The 27,163-nt window shown below is 43.6% G+C and overlaps 1 protein-coding gene across 1 annotated transcript in view; it reads left to right on the top strand.

Moving 5' to 3' along the window:
• The window catches only part of LOC138657236 (vomeronasal type-2 receptor 26-like), a 49,165-nt gene extending 28,230 nt beyond the window's left edge, over positions 1–20,935 (top strand). The window contains exon 3 of the mRNA XM_069744894.1: positions 19,698–20,935. Within this exon, the coding sequence (XP_069600995.1) occupies positions 19,698–20,605 (908 nt within the window). The 3' untranslated portion in view covers positions 20,606–20,935. The remainder of the gene's footprint in view (positions 1–19,697) is intronic.
• The last annotated feature ends 6,228 nt before the right edge of the window (positions 20,936–27,163 follow it).

The raw sequence follows: 27,163 nt of genomic DNA, 5'->3' as shown, positions 1-27,163 counted from the left end.
TCAGTGCACTCCATGTCAGATTCAACTTGTAATGGGCATGGACTGTTAACTGCTTCACTTTCTAAGCCAGGGACGGTATGTGTAAAGAGCTCCATGGAGTAACCCGTTGTGTCGCCTGCTGCATTCTTCTCTGTTGTTGTTTTTGCTGAAGAGGACAAGGAAGTGACTTGTCCCTGACCGTGAACATCCACTAACGACGCGCTGCTTTTACTTTTACCAGTTTCACGAGAGGAGGCAAAAGAGCTAGAGGCTGAGTCAGCAAGATAAGCCAAAACTTGCTCTTGCTGCTCCGGCTTTAAAAGCGGTTTTCCTAATCCCAGAAAAGGGAGCGTTCGAGGCCTTGTGTAGCCGGACGACGAACCTGGCTCCACAGCTCCAGACTTAGGTGCAATATTTTTTTTCCCACGACCACCTGATGCTCCACCACTACCACTACCCTCATTACCAGCTGACAATGAACGCCCCCGGCCACGACCTCTTCCACTAGACTTCCTCATTGTTTTAAAAACGTAACCAAACTAACGTTATTTGTTGCAGTCACACAACTTACACGGTGAGCTATAACTTCAGTATGATTTAGCTACCCCTTTACAGGTTGGTGAGACCACAGCGAAAATCAGGCCCAATGTTACACACTCTGTTTTTGGTGGCTGCAAATTAGAGAGATGCCCCACACGCAGGACTGTCACTGAAGCACAAATGTTAATATTAATGTCACACTATTATTTTTTTTTTATTTTTATTTTTTTCAGGAACACTTTAGAAACCCAAAAAAAAAAAAATATATATTTTTGCAGGGAGAATTTAGAAAACAAATGTAACAAACTATATGCTTTCTATGGGCCACTGAGTGAGAGATGACGCATACAGGAATCAGGAGTGGCACACAAGCCCAGAGGCCAATATTTTTCTACCAATGATTGATGTAGTTATTTTCTCTGGTAGATTTTGGAAACCAAATCAAGGAAAAAAAATATAGGCTTTCTATGGACCACAACTGGAGAGAGAGAGAGAGAGAGAGAGAGAGAGAGAGATGGCACACCCAGGAGTCAAGACTGGCACACAAGCAGAAAGGCCAATATTAATCTCCCACTGTTTTTTTTTTTTTTTTTTTTCAGGGAGACTTTAGAAAAAAAAATAATAAAAAAAATATGATTTTATCAGGAAGAATTTAGAAACCAAATAAAATAAAATGATTTTTTCAGGGAGAATTTAGAAAACAAATAAAACCAAAAATAGGCGTTCTATGGCCCACTGACTGAGAGATGACGCACACAGGAGTCAAGAATGGCACACAAGCAGAAAGGCCAATATTAATCTCCCACTGTTTTTTTTGTTTTTTTTTTTCAGGGAGACTTTAGAAAAAAAAATAATAAAAAAAATATGATTTTATCAGGAAGAATTTAGAAACCAAATAAAATAAAATGATTTTTTCAGGGAGAATTTAGAAAACAAATAAAACCAAAAATAGGCGTTCTATGGCCCACTGACTGAGAGATGACGCACACAGGAGTCAAGACTGGCACACAAGCAGAAAGGCCAATATTAACCTCCCACTGTTTTTTTTGTTTTTTTTTTTTGTTTTTTTTTTTCAGGGAGACTTTAGAAAAAAAAATAATAAAAAAAATATGATTTTATCAGGAAGAATTTAGAAACCAAATAAAATAAAATGATTTTTTCAGGGAGAATTTAGAAAACAAATAAAACCAAAAATAGGCGTTCTATGGCCCACTGACTGAGAGATGACGCACACAGGAGTCAAGACTGGCACACAAGCAGAAAGGCCAATATTAATCTCCCACTGTTTTTTTTGTTTTTTTTTTTTGTTTTTTTTTTTCAGGGAGACTTTAGAAAAAAAAATAATAAAAAAAATATGATTTTATCAGGAAGAATTTAGAAACCAAATAAAATAAAATGATTTTTTCAGGGAGAATTTAGAAAACAAATAAAACCAAAAATAGGCGTTCTATGGCCCACTGACTGAGAGATGACGCACACAGGAGTCAAGACTGGCACACAAGCAGAAAGGCCAATATTAATCTCCCACTGTTTTTTTTGTTTTTTTTTTTTTGTTTTTTTTTTTCAGGGAGACTTTAGAAAAAAAAATAATAAAAAAAATATGATTTTATCAGGAAGAATTTAGAAACCAAATAAAATAAAATGATTTTTTCAGGGAGAATTTAGAAAACAAATAAAACCAAAAATAGGCGTTCTATGGCCCACTGACTGAGAGAGAGAGAGAGAGATGGCACGCTTAGTACTGGCACACAAGCCCAAAGGGCAATATTAATCTCCCTTTTTTTTTCAGGGAGAATTTCTAAAACCCCCCAAAAAAAAAAAATAGGCTTTCTATGGCCCACTATTTGTGAGAGAGATGGGACGCTCAGGACTGGCACAGATGGCACGCTCAGGACTGGCACAGAAGCCCAGAGGCCAATATTAATCTCCCTTTTTTTCTGGGAGAATTTATAAAACCAAAAAAATATTTAAATAGGCTTTCTATGGCCCACTATTTGTGAGAGAGATGGCACGCTCAGGACTGGCACAGATGGCACGCTCACAACTGGCACACAAGCCCAGAGGCCAATATTAATCTCCCTTTTTTTCAGGGAGAATTTATAAAACCAAAAAAAAAATTAAATAGGCTTTCTATGGCCCACTATTTGTGAGAGAGATGGCACGCTCAGGACTGGCACAGATGGCACGCTCACAACTGGCACACAAGCCCAGAGGCCAATATTAATCTCCCTTTTTTCAGGGAAAATTTATAAAACCAAAAAAAAAATTAAATAGGCTTTCTATGGCCCACTATTTGTGAGAGAGATGGCACGCTCAGGACTGGCACAGATGGCACGCTCACAACTGGCACACAAGCCCAGAGGCCAATATTAATCTCCCTTTTTTCAGGGAAAATTTATAAAATCAAAAAAAAAATTAAATAGGCTTTCTATGGCCCACTATTTGTGAGAGAGATGGCACGCTCAGGACTGGCACAGATGGCACGCTCACAACTGGCACACAAGCCCAGAGGCCAATATTAATCTCCCTTTTTTTCAGGGAGAATTTATAAAACCAAAAAAAAAATTAAATAGGCTTTCTATGGCCCACTATTTGTGAGAGAGATGGCACGCTCAGGGCTGGCACAAATGGCACGCTCAGGACTGGCACACAAGCCCAGAGGCCAATATTAATCTCCCTTTTTTTCAGGGAGAATTTATAAAACCCAAAAAAAAAAAAAAATAGGCTTTCTATGGCCCACTATTTGTGAGAGAGATGGCACACTCAGGACTGGCACACAAGCCCAAAGGCCAATATTAATCTCCCACTGTATTTTTATCAGGGAGAATTTATACACCCCACAAAAAAAAATACAGAAAAATGAAAAGGCTTTCTATGGCCCACTATGTGAGAGAGATGGCACACACAGGGATGGCACTCTAGCAGAAATGCCAAATTGCCAATCTTAATCTCCCACCAAAAAAAAAAAAAAACAGGGAATGTCCTACAATTACTATCTCCCTGCCTGCAGTAATCTCAGCCAGGTATGGCAGGCAGCTACTATCTCCCTGCCTGCAGTAATCTCAGCCAGGTATGGCAGGCAGCAATAAGGAGTGGACTGATGCACAAATGAAATAAAAAGTGTGGACAAACAAACAAGATAGCTGTGCAGAAAGGAAGGAACAAGAGGATTTGTGCTTTGAAAAAAGCAGTTGGTTTGCACAGCGGCGTACACACAGCAATGCAGCTATCAGGGAGCCTTCTAGGGCAGCCCAATGAGCTACAGCGCTGAGGGGAAAAAAAAAAAAAATAACTTCCACTGTCCCTGCACACCGAGGGTGGTGTTGGACAGTGCAAATCGCTGCAGCACAAGCGGTTTTGTGGTTAATGGACCCTGCCTAACGCTATCCCTGCTTCTGACGAAGCGGCAGCAACCTCTCCCTAAGCTCAGATCAGCAGCAGTAAGATGGCGGTCGGCGGGAACGCCTCTTTATAGCCCCTGTGACGTCGCAGACAGCAAGCCAATCACTGCAATGCCCTTCTCTAAGATGGTGGGGACCAGGACCTATGTCATCACGCTGCCCACACTCTGCGTTTACCTTCATTGGCTGAGAAATGGCGCTTTTCGCGTCATTGAAACGCGACTTTGGCGCGAAAGTCGCGTACCGCATGGCCGACCCCGCACAGGGGTCGGATCGGGTTTCATGAAACCCCGACTTAGCCAAAAGTCGGCGACTTTTGAAAATGTTCGACCCGTTTCGCTCAACCCTAGTGTTCAGTAATACAAGCTGCTCCCCTGCTGTGTGTGCGGCAATTTCTGCCATCAGTTTCTAGCATTGACCCTGGGCCCCAACACCACCAGTTGCTGCCCGGAAGTGCTGTCTGAACAGTAAACAGTTGCTCCTCTGTTATTGGGGTTCAGTAACACCAGCTGCTCCCCTGCTGTGTGTGCAGCAATTTCTGCCATCAGTTTCTAGTAGGGTTGAGCGAAACTGATCGGACAAATTCAAAAATCGCCGACTTTCGGCAAAGTCAGGTTTCATGACCCGATCCTAGTGTGGGATCGGCCATGAGGTTGTCGATCTTCGCGCCAAAGTTGCGTTTCATATGACGCGTTCAGCACCATTTTTCAGCCAGTGAAGGAGGACGCAGAGTGTGGGCAGCGTGATGACATAGGTCTCGGTCCCCACCATCTTAGAGAAGGGCATGACAGTGATTGACTTGCTTTCTGTGGCGTCACAAGGGCTATAAAGGGGCGTGCATGCCGACCGCCATCTTACTTCTGCCGATCGCAGCATAGGGAGAGGTTGCCGCAGCTTCATCAGAAGAAGGGATATAGTTAAGGAGGGAAGATTAAGCCCCGAAACTGCTGCTGTAGCGATTTCCACTGTCCAACACCACCATTTGTTTGCAGGGACAGTGGAGGCTATATTTTTGTGCATCAGCTCTGTAACTTATTAGGCTGTCTTATAAGGCTCCCTGATAGCTGCATTGCTGTTTGTACGCCGCTGTGCAAACCAACTGCTTTTTTAAAAGCAAAATCCTGTTGCTCCTTTCTGCACAGTTATCTTGTTTATTTGTCCACACTTTTGTGTGCAGCAGTCCTTTTTATTAACATAGTAACATAGTTAGTAAGGCCGAAAAAAGACATTTGTCCATCCAGTTCAGCCTATATTCCATCATAATAAATACCCAGATCTACGTCCTTCTACAGAACCTAATAATTGTATGATACAATATTGTTCTGCTCCAGGAAGACATCCAGGCCTCTCTTGAACCCCTCGACTGAGTTCGCCATCACCACCTCCTCAGGCAAGCAATTCCAGATTCTCACTGCCCTAACAGTAAAGAATCCTCTTCTATGTTGGTGGAAAAACCTTCTCTCCTCCAGACGCAAAGAATGCCCCCTTGTGCCCGTCACCTTCCTTGGTATAAACAGATCCTCAGCGAGATATTTGTATTGTCCCCTTATATACTTATACATGGTTATTAGATCGCCCCTCAGTCGTCTTTTTTCTAGACTAAATAATCCTAATTTCGCTAATCTATCTGGGTATTGTAGTTCTCCCATCCCCTTTATTAATTTTGTTGCCCTCCTTTGTACTCTCTCTAGTTCCATTATATCCTTCCTGAGCACCGGTGCCCAAAACTGGACACAGTACTCCATGTGCGGTCTAACTAGGGATTTGTACAGAGGCAGTATAATGCTCTCATCATGTGTATCCAGACCTCTTTTAATGCACCCCATGATCCTGTTTGCCTTGGCAGCTGCTGCCTGGCACTGGCTGCTCCAGGTAAGTTTATCATTAACTAGGATCCCCAAGTCCTTCTCCCTGTCAGATTTACCCAGTGGTTTCCCGTTCAGTGTGTAATGGTGATATTGATTCCTTCTTCCCATGTGTATAACCTTACATTTATCATTGTTAAACCTCATCTGCCACCTTTCAGCCCAAGTTTCCAACTTATCCAGATCCATCTGTAGCAGAATACTATCTTCTCTTGTATTAACTGCTTTACATAGTTTTGTATCATCTGCAAATATCGATATTTTACTGTGTAAACCTTCTACCAGATCATTAATGAATATGTTGAAGAGAACAGGTCCCAATACTGACCCCTGCGGTACCCCACTGGTCACAGCGACCCAGTTAGAGACTATACCATTTATAACCACCCTCTGCTTTCTATCACTAAGCCAGTTACTAACCCATTTACACACATTTTCCCCCAGACCAAGCATTCTCATTTTGTGTACCAACCTCTTGTGCGGCACAGTATCAAACGCTTTGGAAAAATCGAGATATACCACGTCCAATGACTCACCGTGGTCCAGCCTATAGCTTACCTCTTCATAAAAACTGATTAGATTGATTTGACAGGAGCGATTTCTCATAAACCCATGCTGATATGGAGTTAAACAGTTATTCTCATTGAGATAATCCAGAATAACATCCCTCAGAAACCCTTCAAATATTTTACCAACAATAGAGGTTAGACTTACTGGCCTATAATTTCCAGGTTCACTTTTAGAGCCCTTTTTGAATATTGGCACCACATTTGCTATGCGCCAGTCCTGCGGAACAGACCCTGTCGCTATAGAGTCCCTAAAAATAAGAAATAATGGTTTATCTATTACATTACTTAGTTCTCTTAGTACTTGTGGGTGTATGCCATCCGGACCCGGAGATTTATCTATTTTAATCTTATTTAGCCGGTTTCGCACCTCTTCTTGGGTTAGATTGGTGACCCTTAATATAGGGTTTTCATTGTTTCTTGGGATTTCACCTAGCATTTCATTTTCCACCGTGAATGCCGTGGAGAAGAAGGTGTTTAATATGTTAGCTTTTTCCTCGTCATCTACAACCATTCTTTCCTCACTATTTTTTAAGGGGCCTACATTTTCAGTTTTTATTCTTTTACTATTGATATAGTTGAAGAACAGTTTGGAATTAGTTTTACTCTCCTTAGCAATGTGCTTCTCTGTTTCCTTTTTGGCAGCTTTAATTAGTTTTTTAGATAAAGTATTTTTCTCCCTATAGTTTTTTAGAGCTTCAATGGTGCCATCCTGCTTTAGTAGTGCAAATGCTTTATTTTTACTGTTAATTGCCTGTCTTACTTCTTTGTTTAGCCACATTGGGTTTTTCCTATTTCTAGTCCTTTTATTCCCACAAGGTATAAACCGCTTACACTGCCTATTTAGGATGTTCTTAAACATTTCCCATTTATTATCTGTATTCTTATTTCTGAGGATATTGTCCCAGTCTACCAGATTAAGGGCATCTCTAAGCTGGTCAAACTTTGCCTTCCTAAAGTTCAATGTTTTTGTGACTCCCTGACAAGTCCCCCTAGTGAAAGACAGGTGAAACTGCACAATATTGTGGTCGCTATTTCCTAAATGCCCAACCACCTGCAGATTTGTTATTCTGTCAGGTCTATTAGATAGTATTAGGTCTAAAAGTGCTGCTCCTCTGGTTGGATTCTGCACCAATTGTGAAAGATAATTTTTCTTGGTTATTAGCAGAAACCTGTTGCCTTTATGGGTTTCACAGGTTTCTGTTTCCCAGTTAATATCCGGGTAGTTAAAGTCCCCCATAACCAGGACCTCATTATGGGTTGCAGCTTCATCTATCTGCTTTAGAAGTACACTTTCCATGGTTTCTGTTATATTTGGGGGTTTGTAACAGACCCCAATGAGAATTTTGTTACCATTTTTCTCTCCATGAATTTCAACCCATATGGACTCGACATCCTCATTCCCTTCGCTAATATCCTCCCTTAAAGTGGACTTTAGACAAGACTTTACATAGAGACAAACCCCTCCTCCTCTCCGATTTTTACGATCCTTTCTAAACAGACTGTAACCCTGTAAGTTAACTGCCCAGTCATAGCTTTCATCTAACCATGTCTCGGTTATTCCCACTATGGCAAAGTTACCTGTAGATATTTCTGCTTCTAGTTCTTCCATCTTGTTTGTCAGGCTTCTGGCGTTTGCGAGCATGCAGTTTAGAGGATTTTGTTTTGTTCCAATCTCCTCACTGTGGATTGTTTTAGAAATGTTCTTACCTCCCTTCTGAGTATGTTTTCCTGGGTCGTCTTTGTTCGAGTCTAATGTTTTTCTTCCCGTCCCCTCTTCTTCTAGTTTAACGCCCTCCTGATGAGTGTAGCGAGTCTTCTGGCGAATGTGTGTTTCCCAGGTTTGTTGAGGTGTAGTCCGTCTCTGGCGAGGAGTCCATCATACCAGTAATTCACACCGTGGTCCAGGCTGCCACACTTGTCCTGAGATCATTGTAGGGAGATTGAAATTGTATTACAGTCCTTGTATTTTTTCACATATCTTCCTGCCACTTTCTGCCACTTACATTGTGTTGTTTTATGCACAGGGCCTGGGGTTTGGTTTAGTCTCCCCCCAAAAAAGTAAGATTCAAATGATCACAAAGTGGATATATTTCAGTCCTTTTAGTTTGTGGTATATCAGCCAGCCACTTTCTGCTACTTACATTGTGTTGTTTTTTTGCACAGGGCCTGATTTTTTGTTCAGTCTCCCCCCCAAAAAAGGGAGATTTACAATCTCAACACGTTTATATACACCTTCTACCTTTTTTTTTATAGTACCATATAACGGTTGTTATTTTGGTTAGATTTTCCAAAAAATGAGGAAGTCAGGTGGAAGAGGTCGTGGGCGATGGTTGCGAGCTGGTACTGATGGTGGTGGTGGTGCATCTGGTGGTAGTGGCAAAAGCACAATAGCACCTAAGGCTGGAGGGTGTTGAGCCAGCGTCATTGGCTGGCTCAGACCACTCCATCGGCTTCTGCCAGTGTTGCACACGGTGTCCCATTATCGAACAGCTAGCGGTAAGCGTCAGCAGGCTGTGTTAGAAATGAAGTGTTTGGGTGGCAACAGACACACCGCGGAAGTACTGGCCGAGTACTTGCAACAACAAACTCAGTCATGGCAGGGCAGTGTACATCTTGAGGCAGGCAAGGTAGTCAGTGATAACGGAAGGAATTTTATGGCTGCCATAGCCCTTTCAGAACTGAAACACATACCTTGCCTCGTTCACACCTTGAACCTGGTGGTGCAGTGCTTCCTCTAAAATTATCCAGAGTTATCAGCCCTGCTCCTGAAGGTGCGAAGACTTTGCTCGCACATCCGCTGGTCGCCCGTACGCTCCAGCCGTATGCTGAACCATCAGCGATCGCTGAATCTTCCCCAGCACCGCCTAATAATCGACATTGCAATAAGGTGGAACTCCACACTGCACATGGTTCAGAGGCTGTGTGAAGAGGCATGCTGTAATTAATTTGTGGGAGAATACACATACACGGGCAGGCAGTTGGATGGCAGACATGGAGTTGTCTGGTGTGTAGTGGTCGAAGCTCCAAGACCTCTGTCAAGTCCTTCAGTGTTTTGAGGAATGCACACGGCTGGTAAATGCAGATGATGTCATCATAAGCATGAGCATCCCACTAATGCGTCTGCAGATGCAAAGTTTGACGCACATCAAGGAGCTGGCATCTGCAGCCGAGTAGGGAAGCCTTGATGACAGTCAGCCATTGTCTGCTCAGGGAACTCTCCTGGACGAGGTTGCGGATGAAGAGGAGGAGGAAGAGAATGATGGGGATGAAAATTTATGGGAGGAGGATGCTCCACAGGGGCAATAGAAACTGGTGGCATTGCAAGGTCAGGTACAGGGTTTTTGCAGGACACAAGTGATGTTGATTTGCAGGAATGTGCTCCTCAACCCAACACAAGCAGTGAATTGACACCTGGAACATTGGCCCACATGGCTGAGTATGCCTTGTGGATCCTAAAAAGGGACCCCTGCATTATCAAAATGATGACCGATGACGATTACTGGTTGGCCTGCCTCCTGGATCCACGATATAAAAGAAAATTACAAAATATCATGCCACATGAGAAAATTGAGCAAATATTGGCTACCAAACAAGCAACTCTTGTAGACCGTTTGGTTCAGGCATTCCCAGCACACAGCGGCGGTGATGGTTCTCACACGAGCCGTAGGGGTCAACATGGCAGGGGTGTTAGAGGTGCACAAATCCAAAGTGGCATTGGACGGAGGGGTTTTATGACCAGGTTGTGGAGTGATTTCGCAATAACCGCTGACACGACAGGTGCTGCTGCATCGATTCAAAGTGACAGGAGACAGCATTTGTCCAGTATGGTTACGTACTACTTTTCCTCCCTTATCGATGTTCTCCCTCACAGGTCATTCCCCTTTGATTACTGGACATCTAAAATAGACACCTGGCCTGAATTGGCAGAATATGCATTACAGGTGCACAACCAACGTCAGACACACCGTCGTAATATGAGGGGCCCTGTGCCAGTACTGCCGCCCACGAGAGAGTGTTCCCCCCCCAACTCGAACAGTGCTCTACCACTTGCAATACTTACCTCTCCCTGCTCCACCACTGTGTGGTCTGTCCTGTTAAATCCTTCAATGGCACTGCCAATACAAATTTGTTAAAATGATTATTATTATTATTTTTTATTTATATAGCACCATTGATTCCATGGTGCTGTACATGAGAAGGGGTTACATACAAGTTACAAATATCACATACAGTAAACAAACTAACAATGACGGACTGATACAGAGGGGCAAGGACCCTGCCCTTGCGGGCTTACATTCTACAGGATTATGGGGAAGGAGACAGTAGGTTGAGGGTTGCAGGAGCTCCGGTGTTGGTGAGGCGGTAGCTCCGGTGTTGGTGAGGCGGTAGCTCCGGTGTTGGTGAGGCAGTAGCTGATAGTTAAAATATACAGGGGCCCTGGCCTCCATTTAGACTAGTTAGTACTTGCACCTACTACCACTGTCTGCTACACAGCAGAGGAGCCCACCCCAGTACCTAGCTATGACGCCTGTTTAGTCCTGTTACCAATTTTGAACTGCATTTAGCCTACTTTATTATTTGAGCCTACAAACTGTGTCTGCGCAACTCATTACAGTTGTCCTCCACTGAACAAAGCTAGGCCGCCTGTTTAGTCCTGTTACCAATTTTGAACTGCATTTAGCCTACTTTATTATTTGGGCCTACTAACTGTGTCTGCGCCACTCATTACAGTTGTCTTCCACTGAACAAAGCTAGGCCGCCTGTTTAGTCCTGATACCAATTTTGAACTGCATTTAGCCTATTTTTGTATTGGCATACTAACTGCTTCTGCGCCAATCATAACAGTTGTCCTCCACTGAACAAAGCAATGCCGCCTGTTTAGTCCTGTTACCAATTTTGAACTGCATTTAGCCTACTTTTGTATTGGCATACTAACTGCTTGTGCGCCAATCATAACAGTTGTCCTCCACTGAACAAAGCAATGCCGCCTGTTTAGTCCTGTTACCAATTTTGAACTGCATTTAGCCTACTTTTGTATTGGGCATACTAACTGTGTCTGCGCCACTCATTACAGTTGTCTTCCACTGAACAAAGCTAGGCCGCTGTTATGACCCGGTGACCTAGGAGCTGCATGAGAACTTTCACTGGAGAAAGTGGCCACTGTACTTACCGCAATCCTGAACTTAACACCGCAACTAGAAGTAGCCGTGGAGTGTACCTAACACACCTAGACACCTCGTCAAAGCCGGAGAACTAAATACCCCTCAAGATGGAAATAGGAATACTATCTTGCCTCAGAGAAAATCCCCAAAGGATAGACAGCCCCCCACAAATATTGGCGGTGAGTCGGAGAGGAAAAAACATACACAGGCAGAAAAACAGGATTAGCACAGGAGGCCAATCTAGCTAGATAGGACAGGATAGGACAGAGTTCTGTGCGGTCAGTATAAAAACCCTTCAAAACATCCACAGCAGAATATACAAAAACTTCCTACATCTTTACTAAAAAATGTAGGAGCGTAAATCTGCAACTCCAGTGAATCCTACAATCAGAGCAGGAATAAAACTGAAACAAGCACACTGGCAGTGTGCCACAGAAACAAAAACCAAACACTTATCTTTGCTGAAATAGGCAGCGAGCAGGAGAAGCCAGAAAGTGATCCAACACTTCACAATGAACATTGACTACTGGCAAGGGCTAAAGGATCCTGCCCACTTAAATATCCCAGTCAGAATTGTAATCATCCGATACACCTGGCCAGGTCTGTGACTCAGAGACAACTGCATTCCCACCTACAACCACTGGAGGGAACCCAAGAGCAGAATTCACAACAGTACCCCCCCTTGAGGAGGGGTCACCAAACCCTCACCAGGGCCCCCAGGATGATCACGATGAGCCAGATGAAAGGCACAGACCAAATCAGCAGCATGGACATCAGAGGCAAAAACCCAAGAATTATCCTCCTGGCCATAACCCTTCCATTTGACCAGGTACTGGAGCTTCCGCCTCGAAAAACGGGAATCTTCTCAACAACATATTCCAACTCCCCATCAACCAACACAGGGGCCGAAAGATCAACAGAGGGAACAACGGGCTCCACATATTTCCGCAACAAAGATCTATGGAAGACATTATGGATAGCAAAAGAGGCCGGAAGCGCCAGTCGAAAAGACACAGGATTAATAATCTCAAAAAATCCTATAAGGACCAATAAACCGAGGCTTAAACTTAGGAGAAGAAACCTTCATAGGAACATGACGGGAAGACAACCAGACCAGATCCCCAACCCGAAGCCGGAAACCAACACACCGACGACGATTAGCAAAACGTTGAGCTTCCTCTTGAGACAACACCAACTTGTCCACCACATGAGCCCAAATCTGCTGCAACCTGTCCACCACAGAATCCACACCAGGACAGTCAGAAGGCTCAACCTGCCCAGAAGAAAAACAAGGATCAAAACCAAAATTACAAAAGAAAGGCGAAACCAAGGTAGCAGAACTAGCCTGATTAGTAAGGGCAAACTCGGCCAATGGCAAGAAGGCCACCCATTCATCCTGATCAGCAGACACAAAGCATCTCAAATAAGTCTCCAAGGTCTAATTAGTTCGCTCGGTCTGGCCATTTGTCTGAGGATGAAATGCAGAAGAAAAAGACAAATCAATGCCCAGCCTAGCACAAAAGGCCCGCCAAAACCTAGAAACAAACTGGGAACCTCTGTCGGACACAATATTCTCCGGAATACCATGCAAACGAACCACATGCTGAAAGAACAATGGAACCAAATCTGAAGAGGAAGGCAATTTAGGTAAGGGCACCAAATGAACCATCTTAGAGAACCGGTCACAAACAACCCAGATAACAGACATCTTCTGGGAGACCGGAAGATCAGAAATAAAATCCATCGAAATATGCGTCCAGGGCCTCTCAGGGACTGGCAATGGCAAAAGCAACCCACTAGCACGGGAACAACAAGGCTTGGCCCGCGCACAAGTCCCACAGGACTGCACAAAAGAACGCACATCACGTGACAATGAAGGCCACCAAAAGGACCTACCAACCAAATATCTGGTACCAAAAATACCAGGATGACCAGCCAACACGGAACAGTGAACCTCAGAAATCACTCTACTAGTCCATCTGTCAGGAACAAACAATTTCCCCACAGGACAGCGGTCAGGTTTGTCCGCCTGAAATTCCTGAAGAACCCGTCATAAATCAGGGGAAATGGCAGAAAGGACCACCCCCTCTTTCAGAATACCGACCGGTTCTAAGACCTCAGGAGAATCAGGCAAAAAACTCCTAGAGAGGGCATCAGCCTTAATATTCTTAGAACCCGGAAGGTACGAGACCACAAAATCAAAACGGGAAAAAAAACAAGGACCATCGAGCCTGTCTAGGATTCAGCTGTTTAGCAGACTCGAGGTAAATCAAATTCTTATGATCGGTCAAGACCACAATACGGTGCATAGCTCCCTCAAGCCAATGTCGCCACTCCTCAAACGCCCACTTCATAGCCAACAACTCCCGATTGCCAACATCATAATTGCGTTCAGCAGGAGAAAACTTATGGGAAAAGAAGGCACACGGTTTCATTAAGGAACCAACAGGATCCCTCTGAGACAAAACGGCCCTGCCCCAATCTCAGAAGCGTCAACCTCAACCTGAAACGGAAGAGAAACATCCGGTTGGCGCAACACTAGAGCAGAAGTAAATCGACGTTTAAGCTCCTGAAAGGCAGAGACAGCCGCAGAGGACCAATTCGCCACATCAGCGCCTTTCTTCGTCAAATCGGTCAAGGGTTTAACCACGCTGGAAAAATTAGCAATGAAACGGAGATAAAAATTTGCAAAACCCAAAAATTTCTGAAGGCTCTTCACAGATGTGGGCTGAATCCAATCATGAATGGCCTGAACCTTAACCGGATCCATCTCTATAGACGAAGGAGAAAAAATGAAGCCCAAAGAAGAGACTTTCTGCACCCCAAAGAGACACTTAGACCCTTTCACAAACAGGGCATTGTCACGAAGGATCTGAAATACCATCCTGACCTGTTGCACATGAGACTCCAAATCATCGGAAAAAATCAAAATATCGTCCAAATATACAATCAAGAATTTATCAAGATAAGTCCGGAAGATATCATGCATGAAGGACTGAAAAACAGATGGAGCATTAGAGAGTCCGAATGGCATCACAAGGTATTCAAAATGGCCTTCGGGCGTATTAAATGCAGTTTTCCATTCGTCACCCTGCTTAATACGAACAAGATTATATGCCCCCCGAAGGTCAATCTTCGTAAACCAACTAGCTCCCTTAATCCTAGCAAACACATCGGAAAGCAAAGGTAAAGGGTATTGAAACTTGACCGTGATTTTATTCAAGAGGCGATAATCTATACAGGGTCTCAAGGAACCATCTTTTTTTAGCAACAAAAAAGAACCCCACTCCCAACGGTGAAGAAGATGGCCGAATATGCCCTTTCTCCAAAGACTCCTTAATATAGCTCCGCATGGCGGTATGTTCAGGCACAGATAGATTAAAAAGTCGACCCTTAGGAAACTTACAGCCTGGAATCAAGTCAATAGCACAATCGCAGTCCCTGTGCGGTGGAAGGAAACTGGACTTGGGCTCATCGAATACATCCTGAAAATCAGACAAAAACTCTGGAATTTCAGAAGGTGAAGAAGAGGAGATTGACATCAAAGGAACATCATTATGAACCCCCTGACAACCCCAACTAGTCACAGACATGGACTTCCAGTCCAACACAGGATTATGTACCTGCAACCATGGAAAACCCAGCACGATAGCATCATGCAAGTTATGCAACACCAGGAATCGGCAATCATCCTGATGGGCTGGCGCCATGCGCATGGTCACCTGTGTCCAAAACTGGGGCTTATTTTTAGCCAAGGGTGTAGCATCAATGCCTCTTAAAGGAATAGGGTTCTGCAAAGGCTGCAAGGGAAAACCACAATGCTTGGCAAACTCAAAATCCATTAAATTCAAGGCAGCGCCTGAATCCACAAACGCCATGACAGAAAATGATGACAATGAGCATATCAAGGACACAGATAACGGAAATTTAGGTTGTACAGTACTGATGGTAATTGAACTGGCGATCCTAGGGCAGACAAAAATGGCATGAGAAGCGTCACCACAATAATAACACAACCTATTTTGATGTCTGAAACCTTGTCGTTCCGTTCTAGGCAGAATTCTATCACATTGCATAGGCTCAGAAATTTGCTCCGAGGATAACGCCACAGCGCACACAGTTCTGCGCTCCCGCAGGCGTCGGTCAATCTGAATGGCCAGAGACATAGAATCACTCAGACCGGAAGGCGTGGGAAACCCCACCATAACATCTTTAACGGATTCAGAAAACCCCCTTCTGAAAATTGCCGCCAAAGCATCATTATTCCATTTAGTCAACACAGACCATTTTCTGAATTTCTGACAATACAATTCTGCCGCCTCTTGACCCTGAGACAGGGCCAACAAGGTCTTCTCAGCTTGATTCACAGAATTAGGTTCATCATATAATAGTCCTAAAGCCTGAAAAAAGGAGTCAATATTAAGCAAAGCCGGATTCCCAGATTCCAGGGAAAACGATACACCTGGCCAGGTCTGTGACTCAGAGACAACTGCATTCCCACCTACAACCACTGGAGGGAACCCAAGAGCAGAATTCACAACAGGCCGCCTGTTTAGTCCTGTTACCAATTTTGAACTGCATTTAGCCTACTTTATTATTTGGGCCTACTAACTGTGTCTGCACCACTCATTACAGTTGTCCTCGACTGAACAAAGCTAGGCCGCCTGTTTAGTCCTGTTACCAATTTTGAACTGCATTTAGCCTACTATTTTATTGTGGGCCTACAAACTGTGTCTGCGCCACTCATTACAGTTGTCTTCCACTGAACAAAGCTAGGCCGCCTGTTTATTCCTGTTACCAATTTTGAACTGCATTTAGCCTACTTTTGTATTGGGCATATTAACTGTGTCTGCGCCACTCATTACAGTTGTCCGCCACTGAACAAAGCTAGGCCGCCTGTTTAGTCCTGTTACCAATTTTGAACTGCATTTAGCCTACTTTATTATTTGGGCCTATGTCTGTGTTTCCTCCTCATCCTGCCCATTGCCCAGCCACTGCTATATGAATCTGCTGGTACATTGACCCAGACCACTACATTCCCCTTGCACTCTACACAGCCAGAATCTGAGCCTGCTGAAAGTCAGGTTCCCCTTCCCGCATACTACTATACCACCTTACACGGGGACAAAGAGGAAGGTGCAGATGAAAGTGCAGGTTCCTTCATCAGGTGGGGGGGCATACTCGTTGGCACTGGCACAGGGCCCCTCATAGTACGCAAAAATGTCTCTGGCAGTGGGAGGCGCTGCCCGCCGTCAAACACACCGCCATACTATGAGTGGCCCTGTGCCAGTGCCAATGAGTGCCCCCCCCCCTGCTTGCTCAGGATCACAGCACTTGCAAAGTTGAAATACTTATCTCTCCCTGCTCCACCACCGTGACGTGTTCCGCATTTCCTGGGCCCTCGAAAATCTTGAGCCAGCCCTACCCCCCACAACTTTAGCCAAATGACCTCCTGTTTTCAATGACTAACTATTTTTATAAAGTAAATTAAGATTGACAAGCTTAAGAATTAAGAATTGATGTTTTTGGCATTAAAATGGGCACTGTAGGTGTTTTCCTGTCCTCCACTCACTGCCGACTTTGATTCCCCATTGACTTACATTGGGTTTCGTGTTTCGGTCGGCCCCCGACTTTTCGCAATAATCGGCCGATTTCACCCGACCTAACTTTTGAGAAAGTCGGGTTTCGCAAAACCCGATTCGATCCTAAAAAAGTTAAAGTCGCTCAACTCTAGTTTCTAGCATTGACCCTCAGCTCCAAAACCGCCAGTTGCTGCCCGGAGGTGCTGTCTGCACAGTAAACAGTTGCTCCTCTGTTATTGGGGTTCAGTAATGCCAGCTGCTCGCCTGCTGTGTTTGCAGCAATTTCTGCCATCAGTTTCTAGCATCGTCCCTGGGCTCCAACACCGTCAGTTGCTGCCCGGAAGTGCTGTCTGCACAGTCAAAACCTGTTCCAGTGTTATTGGGGTTCATGAACGCCAGCTGCTCCCCTGCTGTGTGTGCGGCAATTTCTGCCATCAGTTTCTAGCATTAACCCTGGGCTTCAACACCGTCAGTTTGTGCCCGGAAGTGCTGTCTGCACAGTCAAAACCTGCTCCAGTGTTATTGGGGTTCAGTAATGCCAGCTGCTCACCTGCTGTGTGTGCGGTAATTTCTCCTGCTACATCCACACTCACACTACTACTTGCTCCAATTAGGCCTCGGCCTGCACTCTGTTTCTCCTGTAATCCCTGGGCTCCAACACTGCCAGTTGCTGCTTGGAAGTGCTGTCTGCACAGTCAACACTTGCTGCCATGTTATTGGGGTTCAGTAATGTCAGCTGATCCCCTGCTGTGTATCCAGCAATTTCTCCTGCTCCCTCCACACTCACACTACTGCAGAAATTGAAGGGAACCTGCCCCCCCCCAGGCCTTTGTAACTAAAAGAGCCACCTTTTGCAGCATTATGCTCCTTGCACACGCTGAACTAAACACTTATAAAATGTGTCCCCTCATACCGTGAAAGTCCCGGATGCAGGACTTTCCTTCCTAATCAGACGAGGCACAGCTTTCATTCATACCCCCTTGATGCCATGCGCCGCCTCCTGAGCATTGTTTGAATCTGTCCCAGAGCCTGCGCTGTTATGTTATCCCTTGGCCATGCACAGTTAGCGCTGCCCGTCTTCTGACATCATTTGATGTCAGGCTGACTGCGCCTGTGCGGCCGCGCTGCCCGAGATCCCGCCCCACAGTGTCTTCTGATTTATTCACACTGCGGGGTTGGGATTCATGGGCATGCACAGTGCATATCTTTGCCTCTCACTCATCTCCCTCTGCCTTCTTCAGACTGTGCGGCGTCAGCTGATCTCTAATCACCGTGGCATGTGCTTAGTGATCAGCTGACGCCGTACAGTCTGAAGAAGGCGGAAGGAGACGAGTGAGAGGTGAAGATATGCACTGCTCATGCCCATGAATCCCAGCCCCGCAGTGTGAATAAATCAGAAGACACTGCGGGGCGTGATCTCGGGCAGCGCGGCCGCACAGGCGCAGTCAGCCTGACATCAAATGAAGTCAACAGACGGGCAGTGCTAACTGCACATGGCCAAGGGATAACATAACAGCGCAGGCTCTGGGACAGATTCAAACAACGCTCAGGAGGCTGTGCATGGCGCCAAGGGGTATGAATGACAGCTGGAAAGAAAGGGTTTATTTTAATTCTGATATTTTTGTCCCATTGACTTGCATTGGTATCGGGTATCGGTATCGGTGATATCCGATAATTTTTGGATATCGGCTGATCCAAACCGATACAGATATTTCCGAATATCGGAAGGTTTCGCTCAACACTAGTCGTCATATCTACTTTAAGAAAAGTTGTCCCCAAATGCTTTTACACATGTAAAATAACAAACAGAGCTCATCTTCCTCGGGTCCAGCACAAGTAGATGGCACAAACCACTGAGCTTTGTGTTTGGCTGCAGTGATGATGGGCACTTAAGTAGTAACAAGTTATCTGTGTTTTATCGCTGCTGCCAAAAAATGTTTATCTTAATGACCAAACTAATGTCAATGTCTTTGTGATTCCATGACCTATTTTGAGGGTGTGAAGGGTTGTGTGGTCTAAAAAGTCCACCTTACTCTTTAAAGGGACACTGTCACCTGAATTTGGAGGGAACAATCTTCAGCCATGGAGGCGGGGTTTTGGGGTTTTTGATTCACCCTTTCCTTACCCGCTAGCTGCATGTTGGCTGCAATATTGGATTAAAGTTCATTCTCTGTCCTTCATAGTACACACCTGGGCAATGCAAGATTGCCTTGTGCAGGCATGTACTACAGAGGACAGAGAATGAACTTCAATCCAATATTGCAGCCAACATGCAGCTAGCGGGTAAGGAAAGGGTGAATCAAAAACCCCAAAACCCCGCCTCCATGGCTGAAGATTGTTCCCTCCAAATTCAGGTGACAGTGTCCCTTTAAGTAATTTTTGTAGTGCTGCTTCCCATTTGTTGTCTTTATATATTTGACAAGTATACAGGTTGTTTGCTGGGAGATCTGGGCAGCCACCTATTTGGAAAGTGTGCTGCTCCATTATTTCTAAAATAGATGGATAATAGATAGATAATATATACATAAACAGAACGATAATAGTTAAATAATAGTTATTCTTCCCACAATTAATATTATGTTATGTAATTTTCCTACAGACAGCGAGATCTGCACGAAATGCCAAAATGACGAGTGGCCAAATGAGAAGAGAGACCAGTGTCTGCCTAAAGTGATGGAGTTCATCTCTTACCAGAATGACACAATGGCTTCTGTATTTTCCTGTATCTCGGTCTTCGGATGTCTTGTGACCGGCTTCACATTTGGGATATTTATTTCCTACCGGGACACTCCTATTGTTAGAGCCAATAACCGGAACCTGAGTTACCTCCTCCTGGTCTCCATCTTTCTCAGCTTTCTCTCTGTGTTTTTGTTCCTTGGTCGTCCCAATGATGTGACTTGTAGATTACGTGAAACCAGTTTTGGATTTTTCTTCTCAGTAGCCGTCTCCTCACTTCTCGCCAAGACTGTCATGGTTTGTGTTGCTTTTAAGTCCACCAAGCCTGGAAGCGCCTGGAGAAAATGGCTGAATGTGAAACTGCCCTATACCATAGTGTTGTTGTGTTCATTCCTTCAGGTTGTAATCTGTGTTTTGTGGTTGTCTATTTCTCCCCCATTCCAAGATCTGGACTCTGAGACTTATCCTGGGATTCTCATCATTCAGTGTAATGAAGGCTCAGATATCTGGTTCTACTCCATGTTGGGTTATCTGGGGCTCCTGGCAGCTATGAGCTTTGTTCTGGCTTTCATGGTGAGGACATTACCGGACAGTTTCAACGAGGCCAAGTACATCACCTTCAGCATGCTGGTGTTCCTCAGTGTCTGGATTTCCATGATCCCGGCGTATCTGAGCACCAGAGGGAAGAACATGGTGGCTGTGGAGATATTTGCAGTGATGGCTTCCAGTGCTGGACTTTTAGGTTGTGTGTTTTTCCCTAAATGTTTTATTATTTTGTTTAAATCTGGAATGAATAATAAAGCGGAGCTGCTCGGAAAAAGAAAGGAATGACTGAAAATATTAGGAACCACTGATAATAGTGACTAATTCTGTACATTAGACCCATAGAAACCATTTTAAAGTAAGATGCAAGATTCTCTATCAACCTGTGTATGAAATAAACGTATAAAAATGTATTATCCCGTTATCTCCATTAATTGATGTATTTATCAGGACTTCCCATATTTGTATTAGAGTTTGGGAAATGTAGAAATTTCTCTGTGGTTTTGGTAAATTATCTGCTTCCTCCTTAAAGAGAATCTTTTCCCAGTTTCTCCATGTTAAACTGGACTCATCGTGGAATAGCGGCTGCAGAGCTGAACACAACACAGCTTTTATCTTATAATTTCTCATCTCTATTGTGGAGATATGAGTTTAGGAATATAGGTTATAATTTATGAAGAGCACAAATGGGCATCACCCACGCTCTGGGAGCGTGCAGGAAAAGAAGGAACATGTCTCTAGAATGTTAACGGAACATGCTTTCTCCTGTGAGATGTAATGACAGATAGTCCTGCTCTCTGCCCTGATCTCTGCCTAAAATCTACTGCAGAGTGGGATTACAAACATCTTTAGCTTTAATCTCTCAGCAGTGAGTGTGGGAGAAGGAATTACAGCTGTACTGACAGTCCATTGAGGGGAGAGCTGCAACTGCAGGGGTGTTTGTAATCACAACCACCTCACCTCTACTCCTCTTTCCCCCTCACTGACTGCTGTGAAATGAAAGTTAGAGGTGTTTGTAATGAGATTCAGATCTTTTTTATATTCCACAGTATCTGCAGAGATCAGGGCTGAGACCAGGGCTCCCTATCATTACATCCCACAGGAGAAGGAATGTTCTTCTGACCTTCTCGGGACCTGTTCTTTTTACCCCTGCATGTCAATCCTGCTTATGATTGCTCAGTGTCATGCAGGGGAAAAAGTACAAACCCCCCCAGAGGGGAATCTCTGCTAATGCTCCATTGGGCTTGTAATAAATTACAGCTTAAACTTCACAACCTTTTATCTATGTAATGGGGAGGAGAAATTAATAAATAAAAACGACATTATGTTCATCTGTGTAAACACTATTCCATGATTTGGCTTAACATTCAGAAACTGGGGAAAAGTCCTCGTTATCAATTTTATTAGTAAGATTTTAATGCTTATGAGAAATAAAAGAATACATGTAGATTGTAATCCCTCGCGGGCAGTGTCCTCTCTCCTCCTGTACCAGTCGTGAATTGTATTGTTTCCAGTTATTGTACTTGTTTTTGTTATGTACACCCCTCCTCACATGTAAAGCGCCATGGAATAAGTGGCGCTATAGTAAATAATAATAAAAATAACAATATAATGTACTGAATACTCAGGGAGTGATGCCATAGTAAGTGATTGTTCTTTCTGCATCACCTTGCCCATCTCTGGGCTGCACTTTTGCTTTACTGTTATAGCACTTGCTTTCGGTGGTTCATATAGCGGTAAGTGCATCAACAGAACACATTTTTGAGGAACTATTCTAAGGTAATCAAATTGCTTAGAATTTCCCATCATTTTTGAATTCTGGTGAATTAGAATTTTGCCATTGTGCTGGATTTATATGTAACAATATAATATCACATTGTCCTTGCCATCCACCGGTCCATGCTGCCAAATCTCCTTGCTCGGTCTCCACCCAGGCCATAAGTTCCAGCTTTGGTTTTCTCTTTACTCTTTGCTGGGTTTTACCGGTGCCAACTAGGCCTTAATCACTCTATGGTGTAATGTCATCCTAAGGGGTGTTGCACCATACAGCCAGATAGGACGATGTGACAAATGGAGCGATGCTTCTCACGGCTTGGTTGAGGCCTAGTTGATACAGCAGCCTGGTGAAGAGTGAAGAGAAAACGGGAAATGGAGGTCTGGGAGCGAGGAGAGGACAAGAGGAACTGCAGGAGCATGGAACGATCAAAGGTGAGCAGAGAATGGTATTTTATTATCCATTAACCCCTTCCAAGATGACCCATATGACTACGCTCTGCAGTTTGTTTGGAGGCCCCAGAGCAGACACGCCATGTTATACAGCAGTCGGAGCACATACATTTCATATCAAATACATTTCATGCAAATTGTTTTTCCTGGACAAAGTTTAATTTTGTCAGTTTCACTCATATTTTTTTACCTAAAAGAATGTAGTGAAAACACAAAAAAATCCTAATGAAAAACACAGGGAAAGGCAAAAAGTCCTATATGTCCCCCAAAGCGATAACATAAGGTACAGCCACAATAACACTGCAGCCGAGAGTCAGGACTGGCAGAGACCACCGGAGCATCGGGGCTGGAGCTGAGGGGATTTATCAATTCAGGCTCTTTTTTGTATTCTCAAAATAATCCTTTAGGATTTGATCATAAGCTCTATCTCTCCTACTGATTGTTCTGCATCAAAAACCACAGTGTTGGCAGGAGAAATTCTGTGCAGAGTCCACACATTTTATATCTGTTATTGAAGGGGGTTTGCTCCATTTTCACTAGAGTTTTTGTCTCCCATTCATTTGAATACAGAAAAAAAAAACACTGAAAGAATTGACAATCTGCAGATTTAAAACAAAGACACGTGCGTCCATACTGGGGTAGGGTGGAATAGTAGAGGAGATGGGACTTTTTCCTACAGTAGATTATTAATGAGGTTGTCCGCTACATTTCATGCGCTGCAATTCAGTTTATGTCACTAAAACAAGCAGTTCTTTAACCTCTTCATGACTTTGGCATGTATGCGAGCAAGGTGTACACAATATATGTAGGACGTACACAGTATCCAAACAAGGTGTACACAATATATGTAGGATGTACACACACCGTACCCTAACAAGGTGTACACAATATATGTAGGGCGTACACCGTATCCTAACAAGGTGTACACAATATATGTAGAGCGTACACAGTTTCCAAACAAGGTGTACACAATATATGTAGGGCGTACACGGTATCCTAACAAGGTGTACACAATATATGTAGAGCGTACACGGTATCCTAACAAGGTGTACACAATATATGTAGGACGTACACGGTATCCTAACAAGGTGTACACAATATATGTAGGACGTACACGGTATCCTAACAAGGTGTACACAATATATGTAGGACGTACACGGTATCCTAACAAGGTGTACACAATATATGTAGGGCATACACCGTATCCTAACAAGGTGTACACAATATATGTAGAGCGTACACGGTATCCTAACAAGGTGTACACAATATATGTAGGACGTACACGGTATCCTAACAAGGTGTACACAATATATGTAGGACGTACACGGTATCCTAACAAGGTGTACACAATATATGTAGGACGTACACCGTATCCTAACAAGGTGTACACAATATATGTAGGACGTACACCGTATCCTAACAAGGTGTACACAATATATGTAGGACGTACACCGTATCCTAACAAGGTGTACACAATATATGTAGGACGTACACGGTATCCTAACAAGGTGTACACAATATATGTAGGATGTACACGGTATCCTAACAAGGTGTACACAATATATGTAGGACGTACACCGTATCCTAACAAGGTGTACACAATATATGTAGGACGTACACGGTATCCTAACAAGGTGTACACAATATATGTAGGACGTATACAGAATCCTAACAAGGTGTACACAATATATGTAGGACGTACACCGTATCCTAACAAGGTGTACACAATATATGTAGGACGTACACGGTATCCTAACAAGGTGTACACAATATATGTAGGATGTACACGGATTCCTAGCAAGGTGTACACAATATATGTAGGACGTATACAGAATCCTAACAAGGTGTACACAATATATGTAGGACGTACCCAGTATCCTAACAAGGTGTACACTACAAATGTAGGGTGTACACAGTATCCTAACAAGGTGTACACAATATATGTAGGATGTACACGGTATCCTAACAAGGTGTACACAATATATGTAGGACGTACACCGTATCCTAACAAGGTGTACACAACATATGTAGGACGTACACGGTATCCTAACAAGGTGTACACAATATATGTAGGACGTACACGGATTCCTAGCAAGGTGTACACAATATATGTAGGACGTACACGGTATCCTAACAAGGTGTACACAATATATGTAGGACGTACACCGTATCCTAACAAGGTGTACACAATATATGTAGGACGTACACGGTATCCTAACAAGGTGTACACAATAATTGTAGGGCGTACATGGTATCCTAACAAGGTGTACACAATATATGTAGGGCGTACACCGTATCCTAACAAGGTGTACACAATATATGTAGGACGTACACGGTATCCTAACAAGGTGTACACAATAATTGTAGAGCGTACACGGTATCCTAACAAGGTGTACACAATATATGTAGAGCGTACACAGTATCCTAACAAGGTGTACACAATATATGTAGGACGTACACGGTATCCTAACAAGGTGTACACAATATATGTAGAGCGTACACGGTATCCTAACAAGGTGTACACAATATATGTAGGACGTACACGGTATCCTAACAAGGTGTACACAATATATGTAGGATGTACACGGTATCCTAACAAGGTGTACACAATATATGTAGAGCGTACACGGTATCCTAACAAGGTCTACACAATATATGTAGGACGTACACAGAATCCTAACAAGGTGTACACAATATATGTAGGGCGTACACCGTATCCTAACAAGGTGTACACAATATATGTAGGACGTACACGGTATCCTAACAAGGTGTACACAATATATGTAGGACGTACACAGTATCCTAACAAGGTGTACACAATATATGTAGGACGTACACAGTATCCTAACAAGGTGTACACAATATATCGAGGGCGTACACGGTATCCTAACAAGGTGTACACAATATATGTAGGACGTACATGGTATCCTAACAAGGTGTACACAATATATGTAGGACGTACACGGTATCCTAACAAGGTGTACACAATATATGTAGGACGTACATGGTATCCTAACAAGGTGTACACAATATATGTAGGACGTACATGGTATCCTAACAAGGTGTACACAATATATGTAAAGCGTACACGGTATCCTAAAAGGTGTACACAATATATGTAGGACGTACACCGTATCCTAACAAGGTGTACACAATATATGTAGGACGTACACGGTATCCTAACAAGGTGTACACAATATATGTAGGACGTACACGGTATCTTAACAAGGTGTACACAATATATGTAGGACGTACACGGTATCCTAACAAGGTGTACACAATATATGTAGGACGTACACGGTATCCTAACAAGGTGTACACAATATATGTAGGACGTACACGGTATCCTAACAAGGTGTACACAATATATGTAGGACGTACACGGTATCTTAACAAGGTGTACACAATATATGTAGGACGTACACAGTATCCTAACAAGGTGTACACAATATATCTAGGGCGTACACGATATCCTAACAAGGTGTACACAATATATGTAGGACGTACATGGTATCCTAACAAGGTGTACACAATATATGTAGGACGTACACGGTATCCTGACAAGGTGTACACAATATATGTAGGACGTACATGGTATCCTAACAAGGTGTACACAATATATGTAGGACGTACATGGTATCCTAACAAGGTGTACACAATATATGTAGGACGTACACGGTATCCTAACAAGGTGTACACAATATATGTAGGACGTACACGGTATCCTAACAAGGTGTACACAATATATGTAGGACGTACACAGTATCCTAACAAGGTGTACACAATATATGTAGGACGTACACGGTATCCTAACAAGGTGTACACAATATATGTAGGACGTACACGGTATCTTAACAAGGTGTACACAATACATGTAGGACGTACACAGTATCCTAACAAGGTGTACACAATATATCTAGGGCGTACACGGTATCCTAACAAGGTGTACACAATATATGTAGGACGTACATGGTATCCTAACAAGGTGTACACAATATATGTAGAGCGTACACGGTATCCTAACAGGGTGCACACAATATATGTAGGACGTACACGGTATCCTAACAAGGTGTACACAATATATGTAGGACGTACATGGTATCCTAACAAGGTGTACACAATATATGTAGGGCGTACACGGTATCCTAACAAGGTGTGCATATTATATGTAGGACGTACACGGTATCCTAACAAGGTGTACACAATATATGTAGGACGTACACGGTATCCTAACAAGGTGTACACAATATATGTAGGACGTACACGGTATCCTAACAAGGTGTGCACAATATATGTAGGACGTACACGGTATCCTAACAAGGTGTGCATATTATATGTAGGACGTACACGGTATCCTAACAAGGTGTACTGTTGTGATCTGGTGATTCAAAGCCACAATGGGTCTAGTGGTTAAGAGCACACAAAGTGACCTGACAGTTAGCAATAACATAGGACGAGCTCTGAGACGTGGGAACTCTGCTGACCGCAATCCCTAATCCTATCGTACCACACTAAAGGCAGCCGTGGAGCGCTCCTATCCAAGGCCTAGGCGCCTCGAGCATAGCCTCAGAAACTAACTAGTCCTAAGAGAGGAAAATAAGCCTACCTTGCCTCAGAGAA

Source organism: Ranitomeya imitator, chromosome 1, assembly GCF_032444005.1.
Source record: "Ranitomeya imitator isolate aRanImi1 chromosome 1, aRanImi1.pri, whole genome shotgun sequence".
Lineage (NCBI taxonomy): Eukaryota > Metazoa > Chordata > Amphibia > Anura > Dendrobatidae > Ranitomeya > Ranitomeya imitator.
The sequence above is the reverse complement of the archived record's forward strand: the minus strand, read 5'-3'. Positions and strand labels throughout refer to the sequence as shown.